The sequence below is a fragment of the Procambarus clarkii genome, chromosome 66, assembly GCF_040958095.1.
Source record: "Procambarus clarkii isolate CNS0578487 chromosome 66, FALCON_Pclarkii_2.0, whole genome shotgun sequence".
In the NCBI taxonomy this organism is placed as follows: domain Eukaryota; kingdom Metazoa; phylum Arthropoda; class Malacostraca; order Decapoda; family Cambaridae; genus Procambarus; species Procambarus clarkii.
Genome location: NC_091215.1, coordinates 24,069,679 through 24,091,915, shown reverse-complemented (window position 1 = coordinate 24,091,915; position 22,237 = coordinate 24,069,679). Strand labels below are relative to the sequence as shown.

At 47.5% G+C, this 22,237-nt stretch overlaps 1 protein-coding gene across 1 annotated transcript in view; it reads left to right on the top strand.

Annotated features, from left to right (window-relative positions):
• tacc (transforming acidic coiled-coil protein) overlaps positions 1-22,237 on the top strand; it is a 146,776-nt gene that overhangs the window by 55,297 nt on the left and 69,242 nt on the right. Inside the window, 1 exon segment of the mRNA XM_045760382.2 lies at positions 22,103-22,147. Coding sequence (XP_045616338.2) covers positions 22,103-22,147 — 45 coding nt within the window.

Below are 22,237 nucleotides of genomic sequence, written 5' to 3'. Positions count from 1 at the left end.
GGTACCTATTTTACTGCTAGGTAACAGGGGCATAGGGGAGTCTCATTTTGGGAATAAACATGGAACGGAATATATTTGTCTGGAATGTATGTTAAAAACTTCATATAGAATTGAATTGAATTATCAGGGGAGAGCGCCAAGTCATTACGACTATATAGCACTGGGAAGGGATCAGGATAAGGATTTGGGATGGGACGGGGGAGGAGGAATAGTGCCCAACCACTTGGATGGTCGGGGGATTGAACGCCGACCTGCATGAAGCGAGACCGTCGCTCTACTGTCCACCCCCAAATGGCTGGACATAAAGTGCTCCATAGTAGGGATGGAGAAACATCTGGACAACTGTGAAAGAGACATTAGATCACTTTATCCTCCACAGATCTACAGTATCATCTACTGATACTGGTAATGGCTCAAAAGGGCCATCACTTACGGGCTATTCATGCCCGTGCCACCTTTTTGGAAGGCTTAATCTTCATCAATCAATCGATCACTTTATTTGCTCAACGGTGTCATTCACAGTCGTACTTTGGACGAGATGACGGTGACGACAGTAGTGACACCGTTACTGGTTATATGTGATTAATCTTACGCGCTTGTTTTAGTTAACGATCATAGTTATTGCGTGACGCAATAACTATAATCTCATCTCTATATAAGATGAGATTATATGACTCATTTTATAGATTATGACTCATCTCATCTTCATCTATATAAACATCTCACTCGTTGCGTGACGGTCAGCTGTTAGGAAAGCGTAAATAGTGGGACATATTTGGTATACATAACTCTTAGATAATTATAACTACACTTAACAAAGTCCAGCCTTACACGGGGAGCGGTGTGGCGCAGCTCTGGCACCAGGCCTGACGTCACTCCTCAAGTATCCTTCCACCTTGCTGCCACTCCCAGCTGGTTGGCTCCCTCACTCCTGGCCAGCTGGTTGGCTCCCTCACTTCTGGCCAGCTGGTTGGCTCCCTCACTTCTGGCCAGCTGGTTGGCTCCCTCACTCCTGGCCAGCTGGTTGGCTCCCTCACTTCTGGCCAGCTGGTTGGCTCCCTCACTTCTGGCCAGCTGGTTGGCTCCCTCACTTCTGGCTAGCTGGTTGGCTCCCTCACTTGTGGCCAGCTGGTCGACCCCCTAACCCCTGGCCAGCTGGTCGACCCCCTAACCCCTGGCCAGCTGGTCGACCCCTCACTCCTGGCCAGCTGGTCGACCCCCTAACCCCTGGCCAGATGGTCGACTCCCTAACCCCTGGCCAGATGGTCGACTCCCTAACCCCTGGCCAGCTGGTCGACCCCCTAACCCCTGGCCAGATGGTCGACTCCCTAACCCCTGGCCAGCTGGTCGACCCCCTAACCCCTGGCCAGCTGGTCGACCCCCTAACCCCTGGCCAGCTGGTCGACCCCTCACCCCTGGCCAGCTGGTCGACCCCCTAACCCCTGGCCAGCTGGTCGACCCCCTAACCCCTGGCCAGCTGGTCGACTCCCTAACCCCTGGCCAGCTGGTCGACCCCCTAACCCCTGGCCAGCTGGTCGACCCCCTAACCCCTGGCCAGCTGGTCGACCCCCTAACCCCTGGCCAGTGATCAAAATGCTTCCTGTGCCATGTGCAAGTTGCTCACATTGTTGCTCACACTAACGCCATGTGTCAGAGGTATTTGCTTGCAACATTCTTCGTAGCAATGTCGCGCGATTGTGTAGGGTAATTGCTTATACTATCAATTATACATTAGTTCTACATATGTAGATAATTCTACGAATACAATTCAACAACGAAATCACAATAACGTCTCCCGCAGCGAACACCGTCCCTCTGAACCACCAGATGGTAAACACAATCACAATCGACTTGAGAATGGTCCAGGACGGACCGAAACGTCGTCGTCCCTTCACCTTCTAGTGTGTGGTCTGGTCAACAACACATTGTAAACACAATCACAATCGACTTGAGAATGGTCCAAGACGGACCGAAACGTCGTCGTCCCTTCACCGTCTAGTGTGTGGTCTGGTCAACAACACATTGTAAACACAATCACAATCGACTTGAGAATGGTCCAAGACGGACCGAAACGTCGTCGTCCCTTCACCTTCTAGTGTGTGGTCTGGTCAACAACACATTGTAAACACAATCACAATCGACTTGAGAATGGTCCAAGACGGACCGAAACGTCGTCGTCCCTTCACCGTCTAGTGTGTGGTCTGGTCAACAACACATTGTAAACACAATCACAATCGACTTGAGAATGGTCCAAGACGGACCGAAACGTCGTCGTCCCTTCACCGTCTAGTGTGTGGTCTGGTCAACAACACATTGTAAACACAATCACAATCGACTTGAGAATGGTCCAAGACGGACCGAAACGTCGTCGTCCCTTCACCGTCTAGTGTGTGGTCTGGTCAACAACACATTGTAAACACAATCACAATCGACTTGAGAATGGTCCAAGACGGACCGAAACGTCGTCGTCCCTTCACCGTCTAGTGTGTGGTCTGGTCAACACATCATGGTAAAACTTGTACAATCCTGCTACTGAATCCACAGGAAGTCTGAAGGTCCCGCATTGCCCCAATTGATTTTATCATTGCTATATCGTGTTAGGCGATGAGTCACAATAACGTGGCTAAAGTATGTTGACCAGACCACACACTAGAAGGTGAAGGGACGACGACGTTTCGGTCCGTCCTGGACCATTCTCAAGTCGATTGTGATTCTTTCATTCAGTCATTCTCAAATCGACTTGAGAATGGTCCAGGACGGACCGAAACGTCGTCGTCCCTTCACCTTTTAGTGTGTGGTCTGGTCAAGATATCGTGTTAGTGCGAGTGGCGTGTGGAGCTGAGGCCGGGGCGGAGAGTGGAAGAACTCCATTACTTACTCCAGAGTGCCTTGTAGGTAAGACCTGGACTACCTTTAGTAGTCTTGTGGATTCAGTGGTATCTGTTGTTGTTATTCTTTAAGATTCAGCTACTGGGAAGAAAAGTTCCAAGCAGCACGGGCTATGGTGAGCCCGTAGTGGACTTACTTGACACAGGAGCGGGGCTGTAACTTTTGTCAGTGGAATCCCAGGTTGTGTAGCTTGTATGGTGTTGTGGTCCAGAGGTAAGGTGCGCGGTTTGGAAGTGTCCTGGTCGAGGGTTCGAATCCCCGCATTGCTCCAACTGATTTACTCAATTATATTAATGATGGTACACATGGGTTACAAATTATTGAGAAGAGGGAAGACAGGTGTGTGTGTGTGTGTGTGTGTGTGTGTGTGTGTGTGTGTGTGTGTGTGTGTGTGTGTGTGTGTGTGTGTGCAGGGCGTCGTGTTATCAGCGAGGCCCAGGTCGCCATATCTCCCTCACACCTTCATATTTTATACATAATTACTGCCTTGGTGAACTGCACTCACTCCTCACCCAGACTCATCTTGGCCCCCTCATTGGAGGATTATATTGAGAGGGGGGGGGTGCTTGTTAACGAGGGGGTGTCGTTATGCAGGAGTCTGGGTCGTTACTGTGTTCCGTCACGTTCCATGTAACACACACATGGTGTCACACACATGGGACCAAAGAGCCAGAGCTCAACCCCCGCAAGCACAACTTGGTGAGTACACACACAGGGGTCATAATAAGATGCCTCAGAATTAAATATCTATTTTAATTTTGAAATATTTCAGCTCACTTGTCGAAGCCGATGCACAGACGCAGTCAGTATTACTGCTTTTTAATTTGTACTAATACGTCGCATTTTTAATGGATTTATAGATTGAGTAAAAAATGCGATGGATTAGATGAGAGAAAAGGTTGAGTTTTTATCCAAATATGTTTTTAATTTTATAGTTACTTGGCTCGCGTGAAGTGTCGCCAATATTCACACAGGAGTTGTTGGTCATGGACCGATTAATATATATATTTCTCACAGGAATCTTAAGGAGAAAAACGTTCATTAACTTGTAACGATTAAGTTCCTCGACGTTATCCTGCTTGATCACGACTTTTAACAGCGTGTTATTGTCCCGCGGGCTAAGATAAAGTGAGTGTGGAGGGCTGATTTCAAGTATAAGAAATATTGCCGGAACAACCGTGGACATCTTCAAGAGGAAACTAGATTTGTTTCCTCCAAGGAGTGCCGGACCAACCGTGCTGTGGTGGGTATGTGGGCCTGCGGGCCGCTCCAAGCAACAGCCTAGTGGACCAAACTCTCACAAGTCAAGCCTGGCCTCGGGCCGAGCTTGGGGAGTAGAAGAACTCCCAGAACCCCATCAAGCAGATGAACAAATCCACAAGGGCCGTGACGAGGATTCGAACCTGCGTCCGAGAGCATCCCGAACCTGCGTCCCATCAAGCAGGAGGGCCACATGCTCGTGTAGGCTATTGTTGTTGTTGTTATAGATTCAGCTGCTCGGAACAAGTTCCAAGTAGCACGGGCTATGGTGAGCCCGTAGTGCCTCGTGTAGGCGTCTTCCTTCATATAAATTGTCATCCAGACTTCCGTGGGTTGAGTGTGGTAACCCTGGCCACCTGTCCCTCGCTCGTCATTATTACCCTGGACATAAGACAATGGAGTAATAAAGTGCGTGAGGCACCATCGCCAGGCGACCCACTTTACCACACTCCATGCCACGTGTAGGTGCCTTGGCTAACGACCAACCACTTGGGCTGGACGGTAGAGCGACGGTCTCGCTTCATGCAGATCGGCGTTCAATCCCCGACCGTCCAAGTGGTTGGATACCATTCCTTTCCCCCGTCCCTTCCCAAATCCTTATCCTGACCCTTTCCAAGTGCTATATAGTCGTAATGGCTTGGCGCTTTCCCCTGATAATTCCTCCTCCTCCTTGGCTAACGTTTATCTTGATATGTAAATAGATATTCACCTTTGGTTTCCCATTGTCGGGGACTGGAAGACTTAAACTATAGGCTCGTCCAGGTTCCCCAGATTAAACTATGTTAACGAATTGACTTGAGTTGCGCACACATCATCCACTGATGTTAATCTTGTAGTTTATAGAAGTTAACAAGTATTATTCCCACTCCAGTCATTAGCATAACTAATGTTGACTGGTATAACTAACAGACACCTCAGACATCTATCAGATGTCTGATGGTGTCTGTCAACACACCTATCTATCAGACATGTGAGGTTACAATGACTTACCTGCACTCTTATCAAGACGATGAAGTATGTATTTATAACGTCTTTGGAATAGACGTGTCAGCGAGGCTCATATCACGACCCACGATCCAATTTCCAGATGTTTTGTTGGCTTGCTGGGCGTCCGGGAGGCCGCCCCGGGGGGAGCACCAGCCCCGAGGCCGCCCCGGGGGGAGCACCAGCCCCGAGGCCGCCCCGGGGGGAGCACCAGCCCCGAGGCCGCCCCGGGGGGAGCACCAGCCCCGAGGCCGCCCCGGGGGGAGCACCAGCCCCGAGGCCGCCCCGGGGGGAGCACCAGCCCCGAGGCCGCCCCGGGGGGAGCACCAGCCCCGAGGCCGCCCCGGGGGGAGCACCAGCCCCGAGGCCGCCCCGGGGGGAGCACCAGCCCCGAGGCCGCCCCGGGGGGAGCACCAGCCCCGAGGCCGCCCCGGGGGGAGCACCAGCCCCGAGGCCGCCCCGGGGGGAGCACCAGCCCCGAGGCCGCCCCGGGGGGGAGCACCAGCCCCGAGGCCGCCCCGGGGGGAGCACCAGCCCCGAGGCCGCCCCGGGGGGAGCACCAGCCCCGAGGCCGCCCCGGGGGGACCACCAGCCCCGAGGCCGCCCCGGGGGGAGCACCAGCCCCGAGGCCGCCCCGGGGGGAGCACCAGCCCCGAGGCCGCCCCGGGGGGAGCACCAGCCCCGAGGCCGCCCCGGGGGGAGCACCAGCCCCGAGGCCGCCCCGGGGGGACCACCAGCCCCGAGGCCGCCCCGGGGGGAGCACCAGCCCCGAGGCCGCCCCGGGGGGACCACCAGCCCCGAGGCCGCCCCGGGGGGAGCACCAGCCCCGAGGCCGCCCCGGGGGGAGCACCAGCCCCGAGGCCGCCCCGGGGGGAGCACCAGCCCCGAGGCCGCCCCGGGGGGAGCACCAGCCTCGAGGCCGCCCCGGGGGGAGCACCAGCCCCCTTCACCGCAACCACCACCTCCACCATACACAACACCTCTTACCTTAGTGCAACTATCACTCATAGATGCAGCCTGTTTCGTCAGGCTAATTCAACTCTAATACTGCCAGTTCCCACTAATTAATTATAGTAAACTAATATTTTTTTATAAACAAATTAAAATTGTGGAAATATAAAGATGGTTTACTTTTAAATTAAAGCGTATACACATACACATACACATACACGCGTACGCACGCATACACACAGGGGGGATTGGTAGCCTGGTGGATAGCGCGCAGGACTCGTAAGTCTGTGGCGCGGGTTCGATTCCCGCACCAGGCAGAAACAAATGGGCAAAGTTTCTTTCACCCTGAATGAAACCCTGTTAACTAGTAGTAAATAGGTAAGTTAGTTACCTCTGGGAGTTAGTCAGCTGTCACGGGCTGATTCCTGGGGTGTGTGTGGTGTGTAGAGAAAAAAAGTAGTTAGTAAACAGTTGATTGACAGTCAACGCTGTTCAACCCCCGCAAACACAACTAGGTGAATACATACACACATACACACACACAGGGGGGGGGGGGGTAGAAATAGCCTAAGCTACTCTATCCCTTTGAGATGTATTTCTTGCTGATCTCAATAAATATACTTGAACTTGAACTTGAACTTGAACACACACACACAATGGGTCCTCTAATCACGGCCCCAAGATAATTTCAAAATTATTTTGGGGGGACCAGTCTATCCGTTAAGTTGAAGTGAGGGACATTGATATCAAGTTAACCAACATAGAACTAGCTCGTAGCCCCCTTTGCTGGTCGTACGTGCCGCCATCTTCTTTCCACCCTGTAAACAACTTATTCACTTTAGCTTAACGATATATGCAGTTTTAACAGAAAACGCGGAGTGTGCGTCACCCCAGAGTGAGGCTTGGCCGTACCCCGGGCAATGGCGTCTCGAGGCTTCGATCCTGGCTGTGGAAATGTTTTCAGATCGAGACAGTAACAAAACACACACATAAGGCAGCTCGGAATGATACAGAAGTGTGCAAGGAGACGTCCCTGAACTGCGAGGGATGACGTATGAAGAGCGACTGAAGGAACCAAACTTCACAATGCAAGAAAGGAGAGAAAGTTGACCAAACCACACACTAGAAAGTGAAGGGACGAACGCACCACGAGAACATTTGTCATAAGCGACAGAGAGGCGAATGCGCACACTTATAAAGCTGAGAGCTGTTATCTTGAGGCCAGCTGCTTGGAGGAGCTGCTGGCCGGAGGGAGGTGGATAGTGGTGATGCTCCACCTCTCACAACCCCTGCCATGTACTCACCTATTTGTTCTTGTAGGATCGAGCTTGGCTCTTGGATCCCGCCTTTCTAGCCATCGGTTGTTTACAGCAATGACTCCTGTCCCATTTCCCTATCATACCTATATGATAGGGAAATAGGTATGATATATATCATACCATGTGAACCACCAACACTGTGCAGGGGACACACCACGATCTGGATTTGTTGTTTTAAAGACACAATATAAGTGGACACAGTTAAAGATAATCTGGAGTAAGTGTTACACACCACACACTCGTCTCTCACCAGCTGTGAAGGTTTTTTTAAGATTTCAACTTAGATTCAACAGAGCAGAAGAAGTTGTTAAACACATATGGCAAAATCTTACTGAAGCGACCAAACGAGTCATAAATACTCATACTCCGCCCAAGTAAAACAGAAACAAGCAACACTTAGTGGGCCAGCCAGAGGCTTAGGGCCCGCGCAGCCCGCCAGAGGCTTAGGGCCCGCGCAGCCCGCCAGAGGCTCAGGGCCCGCGCAGCCCGCCAGAGGCTCAGGGCCCGCGCAGCCCGCCAGAGGCTCAGGGCCCGCGCAGCCCGCCAGAGGCTCAGGGCCCGCGCAGCCCGCCAGAGGCTCAGGGCCCGCGCAGCCCGCCAGAGGCTCAGGGCCCGCGCAGCCCGCCAGAGGCTCAGGGCCCGCGCAGCCCGCCAGAGGCTCAGGGCCCGCGCAGCCCGCCAGAGGCTCAGGGCCCGCGCAGCCCGCCAGAGGCTCAGGGCCCGCGCAGGAATATCCCTGCAAAAAAAAAAAAGAAAGCTGTGAAGGTTTCCACGGAATTACTTCTAAATTTCTTTTAACGTACATTCTCCAAATCTAATTATTTTCTCTTTATTAGTCTTACAGTTTTATTTCAATATACCTTGGTAGGTTTCTGGGAGTTCCTTTATTAGCTTGACATTGGAGAGCTTGGTCCAACAGGCTGTTGTGCGGAGCGGCCCGCTCCACTACATATATCTTCACTTTTGTAGTTCTTGTACTGAAGGGAACTATCAGGAGAAAGCGCCAAGCCATAACGATTATATAGCACTTGGAAGGGATAAGGATTTGGGAGGGGACGGGTGGAAGGAATGGTGCCCAACCACTTCGACATTCAGGGACTGAACGACCACCTGCATGACCGTCCAGCGAGTCTTATCAAGTCTAAAACTGTCGTTTTCTCAAAACTTATTTTAACAACGTTGCATCAAACTATTGTAACAATAATGTTGTAGTTACGTTCCGAGAGACGGAACAGGGGAATAGGGAAAAGAAAGGAGAGAGAGTGGAGAGAAGGTCAAGGTTTAGAGTGAGGTTATAGGGAGAAGGTAGAGAAGGGGGGGGGGAGAAGGCAGATTGGGAGGGAGTGGAAGAGACCCGGGCGCCGCCGGTTACCCCATCTAGTTTAATAATAAAGCAGCTTAAAATGATTGTCAATTCGAGGTGAGGCTTATAGGCGAGGCTTGTTAGTGTTGCCAACTCAAGCTCCCTCACTCAGGTTAGCTATCAAATTCAAATTCAAATAAGTTTATTGAGGTTTAAATACGTACAAAGGGATGTGGTAGCTCAAGATATTCTCACCCCTATGCCTCTGTGCCAAGGAGCCGGTCGGCCGAGCGGACAGCACGCTGGACTTGTGATCCTGTGGTTCTGGGTTCGATCCCAGGCGCCGGCGAGAAACAATGGGCAGTTTCTTTCACCCTATGCCCCTGTTACCTAGCAGTAAAATACCTGGGTGTTAGTCAGCTGTCACGGGCTGCTTCCTGGGGGTGGAGGCCTGGTCGATGACCGGGCCGCGGGGACACTAAAAAAAGCCCCGAAATCATCTCAAGATAACCTACCGTTTATTTATCAAAGAATTCTAGTGTTATAATTCATTCTAGTCATTCGTAAAATATAACATTAACTAAAACATCTAAGTTATGATGAAAAACAGAAAACACCTGTCTCTTGCGTTAGTGACAAGTGTGTAGGGACTGCAGGTCCTGGTGAAGATACACCCGCCACCTGGGTTCGTATCCTGGTCGGGGAGGATTGACCAGGTGCCAATCCTTTACTGTAACCTATGTTCACCCAGCAGTGAATGGGTACCTGGTTGATAAACGATGTGGCGGGTCGTATTCCAGGGAAAATTAGGATTAAGGACTTCCCCGAAACGCTATGCGTGCTAGTGGCTTTACAGGGATGTAAGAACTCTTGTATATATAAAAAAATGACTGTGGCAGTAAAGCATGCCAGAGGCCCACGTGTTTGGGCCCCCTGGCACCCGAGGCCTGGCGCTGCTGCCAGCCCAGTGTGGCGCCGACCCTCGGCTAGTGCTGGAGGTGTCTCTGCCCAGCACCTGCCTCTGTGCCTGCTCTTCCCCCAGTGACGTGTGGAGTGTCTGGTCAATACTGACCAGTTGTGGACAGAGCAGCGAAGTGATCCACTTGTGATCTGTCCGCTGCTTGGCGTTCGGGGTTCACCCACAACTGTGATCGTGATGCCTCGATCAAGGCACTGAGTGACAAGTTGGCGGTGACCAGTGTTCGTTCCGTGTGCAGGGCTCCGTGTGCAGGGCTCCGTGTGCAGGGCTCGGTGTGCAGGGCTCCGTGTGCAGGGCTCCATGCAGGGCTCCGTGTGGGCTGTTGTGGGGACATTAATTTTTCGTTAATTGAAATCTCGTGTCTGCGTTCGTCTCCAAGCAACACTCATTATAGTCCCCGCTCCCTTATTGTAATCCTTTCATCCTCATTGTAATCCTCTAACCCACTCCTTCCTTGTAATCCCCACCGCACCGACTCCTCTGAGATATTAATTAATCCGTTAAATATGCGACGTTAGATGGGTAGCTTGGGTTCATACGTTTCTGGTTAGTCAACACAATATAATATTGTACGGAGTGGCAAATGAAGAGAAGAGGCTGCGTTTGGCAGCAATAGAATGCCTCCAAAATATAGTGAGATGACAAGATCTAACTTGGTATAGGTAGGAAGCTTGTGGCATCAGTGTGTGAGAATGTGTTGGTGGACCTGTAACACAAGACTTATGACTTCGCTCCTGGTAAAAACACACCCACTAATAGGGAAAAAAATATATTTTAAGAGACACAACTGGATGGAGTGTGTCAGTTGACTTGGTTGAGTGAGAGGCGCTCCAGCGGGTGGTGGACCTCTTCCTCTCTTGTGCCAGTATATTGTTTGGGAGCGCCGACCGATACTCCTGAACCCACCTAGTTGTGCTTGTGGGAATTGAGCTTTGGTTCTTTGGTCCCGGCTCTTAACTGATGTATCGATTCCTGAGTCTACTGGGCTCTTATCATATCTACATTTGAAACTGTGTATAGAGTCCGCCTCCACCACTTCCTGTGTCTGTGCCATGTTACCATTGTTTCTCCAGCGTGTCTAGCTGCCCTCAGCGTCTCACCTGTCATATCAAAGGCATCACCCATTAGTGTCTTACGGGCTATTCATGCCCGTGCCGCCTCTTGGGTGGCTTAATCTTCATCAATCTTCGTCAATTATTAGTGTCATTCTTGTGGATTACCAGCTGCCCTGTAGCACAGTCGGCCACCTCCTAGGTACATATTCCAGGGACCCGGGTACAATCCACGGGTAGGACAGAAATGATTGAGCGCGTTTTCTTTCAACCGATGCCTCTGTCCACCTAACTCTTAAATAGGTACCAGAGAGTTTGGTCATTGTTGTGGGTTGTATCCTAGGGAAGGTCAGTATATGCACAATAAAATGATGAACTCTGGGGTTCAGTTCCTGAACCCATTATGTACCTCTGTAACCCTTTCCACCACCGCCCACGGGATGGGTATGGCGTGCATAATAAAAGACATGAAATGAAAATTGTCGAACCTAAACTACCAAACTACTGTTTCAAAACGTCACGAAAACTTAATATAAACTGTCCTTTCCTAACATATCAGACTAAGCCAGAGGTCCCAAAACAGAAAACGGGACAGTAAGTCACTTTCCCGAGCCGGTTCCATCTTCTATTATGGCAATTGTTAGCCTCAGTGCGCATACGAGCGAAAAGCGACGTTCTATGTAAGAGGACGGGTATCAAGGTTACGGGTGTCTGCACGCTCTTAGTCGGTGGCGACTGACAAGATTGTCGGAGATATCATCAGTACCTGGCTGGAGCAGTACCGTAAATAGCCAGCGTGGGCAGTGTTGGTGAAAGATAAGGTGAAGGGTTGAGATGGCCAGTAATAAAGAACCACCGCTCACATCTTTTACCTGGCGCCGAAGACATGTTCAGAGTCTCTAGCTCGAGTTTCGTTTGTGGCCGGGAACCAGCCGGTGTCCGGAGGAGGCTGGGAGCCGGTGTCCGGAGGAGGCTGGGAGCCGGTGTCCGGAGGAGGTTGAGAGCCGGTGTCCGGAGGAGGTTGGGAACCGGTGTCCGGAGGAGGTTGGGAGCCGGTGTCCGGAGGAGGTTGGGAGCCGGTGTCCGGAGGAGGCTGGGAGCCGGTGTCCGGAGGAGGCTGGGAGCCGGTGTCCGGAGGAGGTTGAGAGCCGGTGTCCGGAGGAGGTTGGGAACCGGTGTCCGGAGGAGGTTGGGAGCCGGTGTCCGGAGGAGGTTGGGAGCCGGTGTCCGGAGGAGGTTGGGAGCCGGGGTCCGGAGGAGGTTGGGAGCCGGTGTCCGGAGGAGGTTGGGAGCCGGTGTCCGGAGGAGGTTGGGAGCCGGTGTCCGGAGGAGGTTGGGAGCCGGTGTCCGGAGGAGGTTGAGAGCCGGTGTCCGGAGGAGGTTGAGAGCCGGTGTCCGGAGGAGGTTGGGAGCCGGTATCCGGAGGAGGTTGAGAGCCGGTGTCCGGAGGAGGCTGGGAGCTGGTGTCCGGAGGAGGTTGGGAAGAGGTTTTGAAGAGGTACCTGGAGGTTGGGAGGGGCTAGGTATCTGGAGGTTGGGAGGGGCTAGGTACCTGGAGGTTGGGAGGGGCTAGGTATCTGGAGGTTGGGAGGGTCTAGGTATCTGGAGGTTGGGAGGGGCTAGGTATCTAGAGGTTGGGAGGGTCTAGGTATCTGGAGGTTGGGAGGGGCTAGGTATCTGGAGGTTGGGAGGGTCTAGGTATCTGGAGGTTGGGAGGGGCTAGGTATCTAGAGGTTGGGAGGGGCTAGGTAGGATAGGAAGGGTGTTTTATCTGTGCAATATTGCTTCTTGGCTGCGCAAGCAATCCCCCCCTCCCCCCCCCCCCCATCCCCCCCGGTCGTTTGGTAGGTGTATATTGGTGTTCCTCGTCGTGTATATAAACCCAAGCTTTAACTGACACATTGTGTAATTTGTAAATAAACTTTGATTTTGCTGTTGTTGAAGGTCTAGTAACGTATAAGAATATAAGAATTATTGTGTATTATATACAGTTTGCAGATGGTTCTTGTTACTAGGATGGTGTAAGGACCAGGAGCACGACGCCTAGCGAGGGGTGGCGGGTGACCATGTGTGTGGAGCCAGTGTAAATGTTCGTCAAATTTAGTTATTGTGGAGTGGTGGGCGTCAGGTGTACACAGACGGGTGTGGCACTACCACACCCGCTAACTAAAGTTGTCACTACCACACCTGCTAACTAAAGCTGTCACTACCACACCCGCTAACTAAAGCTGTCACTACCACACCCGCTAACTAAAGCTGTCACTACCACACCCGCTAACTAAAGCTGTCACTACCACACCTGCTAACTAAAGCTGTCACTACCACACCTGCTAACTAAAGCTGTCACTACCACACCCGCTAACTAAAGCTGTCACTACCACACCCGCTAACTAAAGCTGTCACTACCACACCTGCTAACTAAAGCTGTCACTACCACACCTGCTAACTAAAGCTGTCACTACCACACCTGCTAACTAAAGCTGTCACTACCACACCGGCTAACTAAAGCTGTCACTACCATACCCGCTAACTAAAGCTGTCACTACCACACCTGCTAACTAAAGCTGTCACTACCACACCCGCTAACTAAAGCTGTCACTACCACACCCGCTAACTAAAGCTGTCACTACCACACCCGCTAACTAAAGCTGTCACTACCACACCGGCTAACTAAAGCTGTCACTACCATACCCGCTAACTAAAGCTGTCACTACCACACCTGCTAACTAAAGCTGTCACTACCACACCCGCTAACTAAAGCTGTCACTACCACACCCGCTAACTAAAGCTGTCACTACCACACCCGCTAACTAAAGCTGTCACTACCACACCTGCTAACTAAAGCTGTCACTACCACACCCGCTAACTAAAGCTGTCACTACCACACCCGCTAACTAAAGCTGTCACTACCACACCCGCTAACTAAAGCTGTCACTACCACACCCGCTAACTAAAGCTGTCACTACCACACCCGCTAACTAAAGCTGTCACTACCACACCTGCTAACTAAAGTTATCACTGTATCCTGTCTCAAGTTGTCACTTGAGACAGGATACCTGCCAGGATTTTGGAAAAGGCAAGCATAGTCCCAATATTACAAAAAGGAAACAGGTAGGAGGCACTAAATTACAGACCAGAGTCACGGACCAGTATTCCGTATAAAGTGATGAGGATAGCATAGTCAGGTTGAGAATAATTGAACACTTGGAGAGGATAAACTTTGATAACAAATGGATATCATGGATTTAGAATGGTTAGTCGTGCCTGGCAAACATGATAGATTTCTGTCACAAGGTGACTAAAGTGACACGTGAAAAAGAAGACAGGGTAAACTATTTGTCCTAAACAGTCATAAAACTTTGGATACTTTTCATAATGAGAAGTTGGTGTACAAGATGGAGAGTGCGCAAGGATAACTGGGAAGACACTGAATAGGGTAAGAGACTACCTGCAGGACAGAGAACATAGTCACAGATGTGGTTTTGAGTTGGCACCCCCCGACAATTCCTAATTTATGGGAATGACCAACCAGAGGGAGTGAGCTCGTACATGCCAATGTTTGCAGCTGATGCAAAGCTAATGCTGACTGTATAAAACGATGAAGACTGCAGAAGGTTACAGGATTGAAATTGAATTGAAATTGAAATAAGTTTATTTAGGTAAAATACACACAAAGGGATGAGGTAGCTCAAGCTATTCTCACCCCGTTCAGTACATCGTGTTAATACATACATAGACACACATGACAAGCAATAAACGTATTGCCGAACATTCTGAGAGATAAACATATACATTTCCTCCTTTACACAAGTAAGGGTTACAGGATGATCTTGACAAACTCCAGAACTGTGTAAACAAATGGTTGCTAGAATTCAATCCCAACAAGTGTAAGGTAATGAAGATGGGAACGCTAAAAAGGAGACCAGAAGGTATCTACACCATAGGGAAAGGGCAACTCAGGAATCTGAGATAGAAAAGAATTTGAGAGTAGATATAATTCCAATACTATTTCCAGAGGCACACATAAACAAGGTAACATCGGCAGCGTATGGGACGCTAGTAAACATTAGAATGTTGTTTAGAAACGTTAACCAGGGCTCTTTCAAGGTAATCTACATAACCTTTGTTAGATCAGTATTGGAATGTGCAGCACCGGCCTGAAGTGCGCACCTCCTGAAACAACCAAAATTGAAAACAACACAAGGATTGCGACAAGATTAGTGTCAGAGCTAAAAAGGGCTAAGTTATGAACATACGCTAAGGGAGCTACGCCTCACAACCCTGGAGGAGAGAAGAAACAGAGGGGATATGATTACTGCCCGAAACGCTTTGCGTAATAGTGGCTTTAGGCATTGTATGTACTAGCTCTATCTATAAAGCCAACAAACTTTGTAAAATCTCTTTATGTATGTACCTTTGCCTAAATAAAAATTATTATTATTAAAACATACAAGATACTGAGGGGGGAACTGAAGAGGTAAACAAAGACATTTTCTACAAAGAAAGTTGGACGAGATGACATAAGTGGAAGCCGGACACGCAAATGAGTTTGAGGAAATATAAGGAAATACTAGTACCCGGTCGGTCGGGGGAGCCGGTCGGCCGAGCGGACAGCACGCTGGATTTGTGATCCTGTGGTCCTAGGTTCGATCCCAGGCGCCGGCGAGAAACAATGGGCAGAGTTTCTTTCACCCTATGCCCCTGTTACCTAGCAGTAAAATAGGTACCTGGGTGTTAGTCAGCTGTCACGGGCTGCTTCCTGGGGGTGGAGGCCTGGTCGAGGACCGGGCCGCGGGGACACTAAAAAGCCCCGAAATCATCTCAAGATAACCCTGTACGGGTGATCCATAAGTGGAATGCACTAAAAGATGAAGTTGTAGAAGCCACCTCCATCCACCAATTTAAGGCCAGATCCGTCAAGGCTGTGTCTGGGTACAAGTGACAGGATGAACAACCCAGCGGGTTTTCTTCCCATTGGGGAGTGTTGTACATGCTGCTATGGCGGTGTGTCCACTGACAAGATGAGTGGCGCTGCCCAATAAACTCGCCCCTCGGGGCAAAATTTAATTTAATTCGAACGTCGTGGTTAAATTATAAAGTTCTAGACATCACGTCCCTATAGACACCGATAAACATTGGTCACGAGGCGGGCTGGTGTGGCACCACAAGGGTCACGAGGCGGGCTGGTGTGGCACCACAGGGGTCACGAGTCGGGCTGGTGTGGCACCACAGGGGTCACGAGTCGGGCTGGTGTGGCACCACAGGGGTCACGAGTCGGGCTGGTGTGGCACCACAGGGGTCACGAGTCGGGCTGGTGTGGCACCACAGGGGTCACGAGTCGGGCTGGTGTGGCACCACAGGGGTCACGAGTCGGGCTGGTGTGGCACCACAGGGGTCACGAGTCGGGTTGGTGTGGCACCACAGGGGTCACGAGTCGGGCTGGTGTGGCACCATAGGGGTCACGAGTCGGGCTGTTGTGGCACCACAGGGGTCACGAGGCGGGCTGGTGTGGCACCACAGGGGTCACGAGGCATCACTAACCACATACCACCTCTATCCTCTAATTACCTTCATTGCAGTAATTTACGCCTCGTTGTTTGCACGAAGACGGGATGCGTATAACTGCTTACAGCGTTTCTGATAGTGTGGGTGAAGTAGTAAAGATATTACATTATATTTTAAGTGGGACCATTTATAGTTCTCCAGAACGTGATTTGCGAACCGGATTCGTTGATACCGCCAGGATTCTTCAAGCATTTACGCGTCTACTTACGAACTGGTCCAGGTTTTTTCTCAGTCTTTGACGGCTTTGTTTACATATGTTAAACAGTTTACGAGCATTGAATTTTCTCAGTCAAATGTTATTGTTTTAAACAACCTCCTGTTTATTGTTATAAACAGGAGGCTGTATATTATTGTTATTGCTATAAACAGTTGTTTAATACATGTAAACATAGCCGTCAAAGATTGAAAAAAAGTTGTACAGGGGCTAGATTCACGAAGTTGTGCAAATACTGACGAACCTGAACATATTTTCTCAATTTTTTGGCGGCTTTGTTTACAATTATTAAACAGTTAATGAGCTCCGAAGCACCAGGAGGCTGTTAATAACAATAACAACAGTTGATTGGCAAGTTTTCATGCTTGTAAACTGTTTAATAAATGTAACCAAAGCCGTCAAAGATTGAGGAAAGATGTACAGGTTCGTAAGCACTTGCGTAACTAGTTGATGAGTCCCGGCCCAGTATTGGATCTTAATGTGGGTACCAGGAAACGTGCAATTTTCAGACGTAAACCTTGAAGTAATAAGACTCATATTGTTGTACATCATCAGTCTCCGCGCCGGCGTGCATCTTAGCATCTCTTCTATTAAATTAATATTTAAACGTAATTTCCAATGATTGGCACTGTATTATGTGAAGTAGGTTTAGGCTTATCGCGTTACCTTATGCAAATTATTATTTTCTCGTTATGGTGAGATGTGTGATGCCGTCATATAGGGCCGCCAAAATATACTTGGCTTGTATTAAAATTCTCCAACCTGTAGTCATAAATTATTTGTCACCATTTTGCATTCAAAGATCTGATTTCGTCTCGGAATGATCATCGTACAGCTAAGTATTTTTCCTGTGTCTGTCCCCGCGGCCCGGTCTTCGACCAGGCCTCCACCCACAGGAAGCAGCCCGTAGCAGCTGTCTAACTCCCAGGTACCTATTTACTACTAGGTAACAGGAGCATCAGGGTGAAAGAAACATTTTGCCCATTTGTCTCCGCCTCCACCGAGGATCGAACCGGAACCTCAGAACTACGAATCCGAAGCGCTGTCCACCCAGCTGTCAGGCGTCTTACCGATCACATTACCACGAGACAAGCTCGGTCCCCAGTCGGACTAGGGAAGTAGAACAACCCTGGAAACCGACTACAGGTAAACCTGACTGTGTGTAGTGAACTTTGTAAACTTAGCGCCATCCAAACCACTAATAATAAAGAAATTAAAATTCTTATAAGAATTTCGCACTGTTGAATTAGTAAATTCTTATTTGCTTAAAATAGCGAAGAAAGTTACTATTCATTTATATAGAGTGCGAGTGAAATACATTTTTACAAAGCACTAAATTACAGAGTGTTCCAGGGAGAGCTGAGACAATAGTTGTGACTTTTGCTCTCGTCATTTATCACACGCTCCCGCTGGATCTTTTTAGCATTTGCCAATTATAAAAATTGTGGTCTGTTATTTTTGGCCGAATGCCATATTTTGTACACTTATCCATTTTCGTTATTATACTGTCTGTTTGGAGGGTGATCCTTATACTCGCTCCAAAACTATAGGGTAGATGACCAGACCACACACTAGGTGAAGGGACGACGACAACATTCTCATCGACTTGAGAATGGTCCAGGACGGACCGAAACGTCGTCGTCCCCTTTTGTGCCCTCTGTAATTCTTTTGCGCTACCGCTCACAGGATGAGTATGGGGTGCACAATAAACTAGCCGCCTTCGGCGGCAACAATCAAATCATCGTCGTCCCTTCACCTTCTAGTGTGTGGTCTGGTCAACATACTTTAGCCACACTATTGTGACTCATCACCTGCGTATAGTGTAGATGGTCAGAAGGCGGACTCATCAAACGGAAGGGAATAAACGAGACGACCTAAATAAGAATGACTGAAAGGGTGCTGGCAGACATGAGGGCGGGGTGTGTGTGAGCGCGAGGTGTGTGTGTGTGTGTGAGTCAGGTTGTGGGTAATACATAGGTGTTGGAGGGGCGCCAGGTGCCCCGGCCAGATATGCTGGCTTTAGCGACGTGTTTGGGGCGTGCCCGTCACACACATGTGTTGCGGAAGCAGACCAAACTGCCTTGCCCAACCCTTAACTGATGGCAAGGTCAATGAGCTCTTGTATTGTCTCGACGCACAACAAACATGTCCATGTGATTTTTGTTTTTACTTTAATATATATTATACGTTACAAGCTTTGTGTACAAGTTAAAGCAGGCAGACAATGGCCTGCTGGCTGACTATGGACTCAAAGGGAGCTGTACTCTTAGGATGAGCACAGGCTGCTCCATATTATCTCTGGATAAACTGTAGAGGTACAATTTATATTTGCTACAAAAAAACGGAGACAAACCGGAAATGTGGCTACAACAATTGTGAATGATTATCAAGTGTACAAAATATATTTGGCTTTGAGTTAAAACTGTTCTGTTAACGGAAGTGTGTGTACTAGAGATAGACCTATATACACTACGGGTATATACCAACTTGTATACCAAAAACATGTGTTTTCGAGGCTCATACATTAAGCTAACCATTCCATACTTATCTAAGTATGATATGGTTAGGTTAGGCTAGGCTAACCTAACCTTTGGTAAGGTCTTATTAGGCTTAGTAAGGTCATCAGGTTACGTTAGATTTTAGTTAGTCATATCGTAATAATATTATTATTATTATTATATATAATATTATTATAATAATAATATTATTATTATATCATAAAATATACGTAAGAACATATTACAGCTGTACATTTCAGAGGTTGAATAATTATATAAATCCTCTATTGCCCAAAGCGTTTTTGCTAACGCTTTGCCTAACTCCTGGGTCCCAATTTACTGCTAGGTGAACAGGTCCCATTAGGTAATAGGAAACGTGCCTGATCAGTTTATAATTAACATTACCTGAGCTTCCCGAGGGCCACAATCTCCAATGGCCTCGGGACAGGAAGTTGGTGGCTTGTCAAAGGTCCTGGGAATATTCCAGAGGAATTTTTTACTGTTGAATTTACGGCTTTAGTGTGTGGGGGATTCCATAGGCTTATTAACCAATGAGTTGTGTGTCGTACATTGTGGCTAGTTGAGCGTGAAGCTGTTGTCTCATTAATAGGCGAGTTATGTTGGACCTTTTAAGGAAGTGGTCATATATGTAACTACAAATACTTAAAAATAATCTTAGAAGAAATATTATACTTGGTTTTAAATAGTGAGAATTGTTGCAGAATATTGCAGTATATATACAGTATTTTTAAGCTAAACATAGTAACAAACACAATTAGATTATTTGCCATCAGCTGCCCGAAACGCTGCGGCTTTACAAGAATGTAATTACTATGCTATGTATCCTCACAATCCCAATGTACTTTCTTGTATATACATAAATAAATAAATAAATAAATTTAGGACGAAGGCTGCATAAGAGATTTATGCTATTTGATGTGGCAGTTCGGAAGTACTATAGGACCCTTCCATTAACTCTCAAGCGCCAGAAACTTAGATTTTTTTGTCTAAATAACGCAGCGATAGACAAAGCATTTAGTCTATGGTTACTGCCTGATCGGTAGCCGATACAGTATAATAAACCCCTTAAGCATTTAGGATTCATTCTCTAACTGTATCTGTAATTGCTCTGTAATCAATTACTTCAGACCAATTGGTATGAGGTACTTTGAACTCTGTAACTGCTTCATACACTCACGAATAATGGATGATATTCTTGTGCTGTAGCTTGATTTTGCTAATGAATGGTAATAGACCAGCCTCGTATTTCATGTTATCTCCTGAACTTCTTATGAGATGGGTATAATAGATGAACTTACAGCTAGTTTTGTATCTTCACTTTGTACTCCTTCATATAGAATAGGGTAGCAGCACATTGATGTGTATATCGAAGTTTGTTAATTAAACAAAAATATTCGCAAGATACAAAAGCTCATGTACACCATTTTATATATTTAATGAGAGTTGGAGAATAAGCCGAAATGTCAAAAGTTTAATTAGTACCGGAAAACGCCGTAATATAAAGTCGCTATTCTGAGCAGGTGATTTAAAAAATAAAACATTACAAACTCCGAAACTCTTTTTATAGTTGAATCGAAAAGTGGGATTACTTGAAAATAAATAATTTGAAACACGGGTGTGTACAATTTTCGTGTTCAATTTCAGAAATAATTAAAAAAACAATTTATTTAACTGGATTTACCTCCGAAAGAAAATAACGGCATAATATATGTGATGACATTGTTTATGTAAAGAAATCATAAGGATTGCCAAAATACTTCAGCATGAACTTCCTAAGGAATCTTATTCAGGTAAATAAACCAAGGTTCTATTTTTAATGTATATTTTATCTTCGTGGTAACATGTAAACTTTATACACGGATGATTTTTTTATTTTTATGTAAATATATAATAAATGCATTATTTAAGATTAATATTTTGTCATATTATAACATAGTACTGTACTAATGGTTTAGTGAGGTCGTTTTCTCTCCATCATCATAGTTACCGTTTTCTGTGAGGTGTGAAGGCATGTAAACAAAGCTTTGGGGTGAGAGTTGCGTCACCGTCCTCACAGCGCAGGTGATTTGCCCTCACTGGGCTTTTCTTTGATCACGGTACAACTTGATGCTTCCTTTTTGTTGTATGGTTTCTAGTTGGTAATTATTAATCAAATGTAGTGCGTGCTGGGAGGAACATCAGCTGGTGATAATAGTAAAATGATTGCGTGGCCTCTTGACCCCACCGACAAGTGTGGGAACCAGTCGAGCAGACATCCAGGCGACCGTCTTGCCGGGTTATATATTTGACTTTCTTAGCAACATCTCAGGGAGTGAGTAGAAATTTGATGGACAGTCCATTGGCAAATATACATATAATTTTGGTTTTTCATTGCTAGAGGGTTTACCGGCACAATTATTCATACATTTAAAAAAGTAGACCCGTGTGGATCAATATTTTTTGTATGGACTAGGACTACATTTAGTTCTTGGTACATTTAAATACAGAAGTATTTAAATGTTAACCCATTCATTGGTCTAGATTCACTTGGTGACATGAGGGTATATCCTTCATTTGGGTGGATATTCGTGAAGCATTTCTTTGTTTTAACAAGCTAGTGGGTAAAATGGCCTTCATGTCTTGGTGTTGTCACTTCTTGAAGCAAAATCAAATCAAATCAAATGTTTATTTAGGTATGGTACATACATACAAGAGATTATACAAAGAGTGATGGATTTATAGATAGAGCTAGTACATACAATGCCTAAAGCCACTATTACGCAAAGCGTTTCGGGCATAAGCTTGTGTACTAACCTGTTTAATGCTATAAACCAGGATGTCTTGTATAATGACTATGCAAATAAAGCAAATGTATGAGACTGGCTTCTGAGTACAGTAGTTAAAATTGACATGGATTATTATAATTAATATGATACTTTTCAAGGTGATAGTTTTAACATTTATTATTTTCCTGTACTGTACTAAACTATGAGCTGCATAGAATTTGATTTGAGGTCATGTTTTATATTAATATGCTAAAATCGGTTTAAGTATGTGTGTATTAATGCACACTGACTTATTCTTGCAGGGTAGCCAGTCTGCCAGTAAAGCAGAAGCTGGACTAAAGAAGAAGGTTGGAGAATATGGAATTGCTATAACTTTTTTTGCCTCTTTTTTTTTTTTTTTAATTTATGCTGTGTTCTCAATTAAAGCAGCAGCTAAT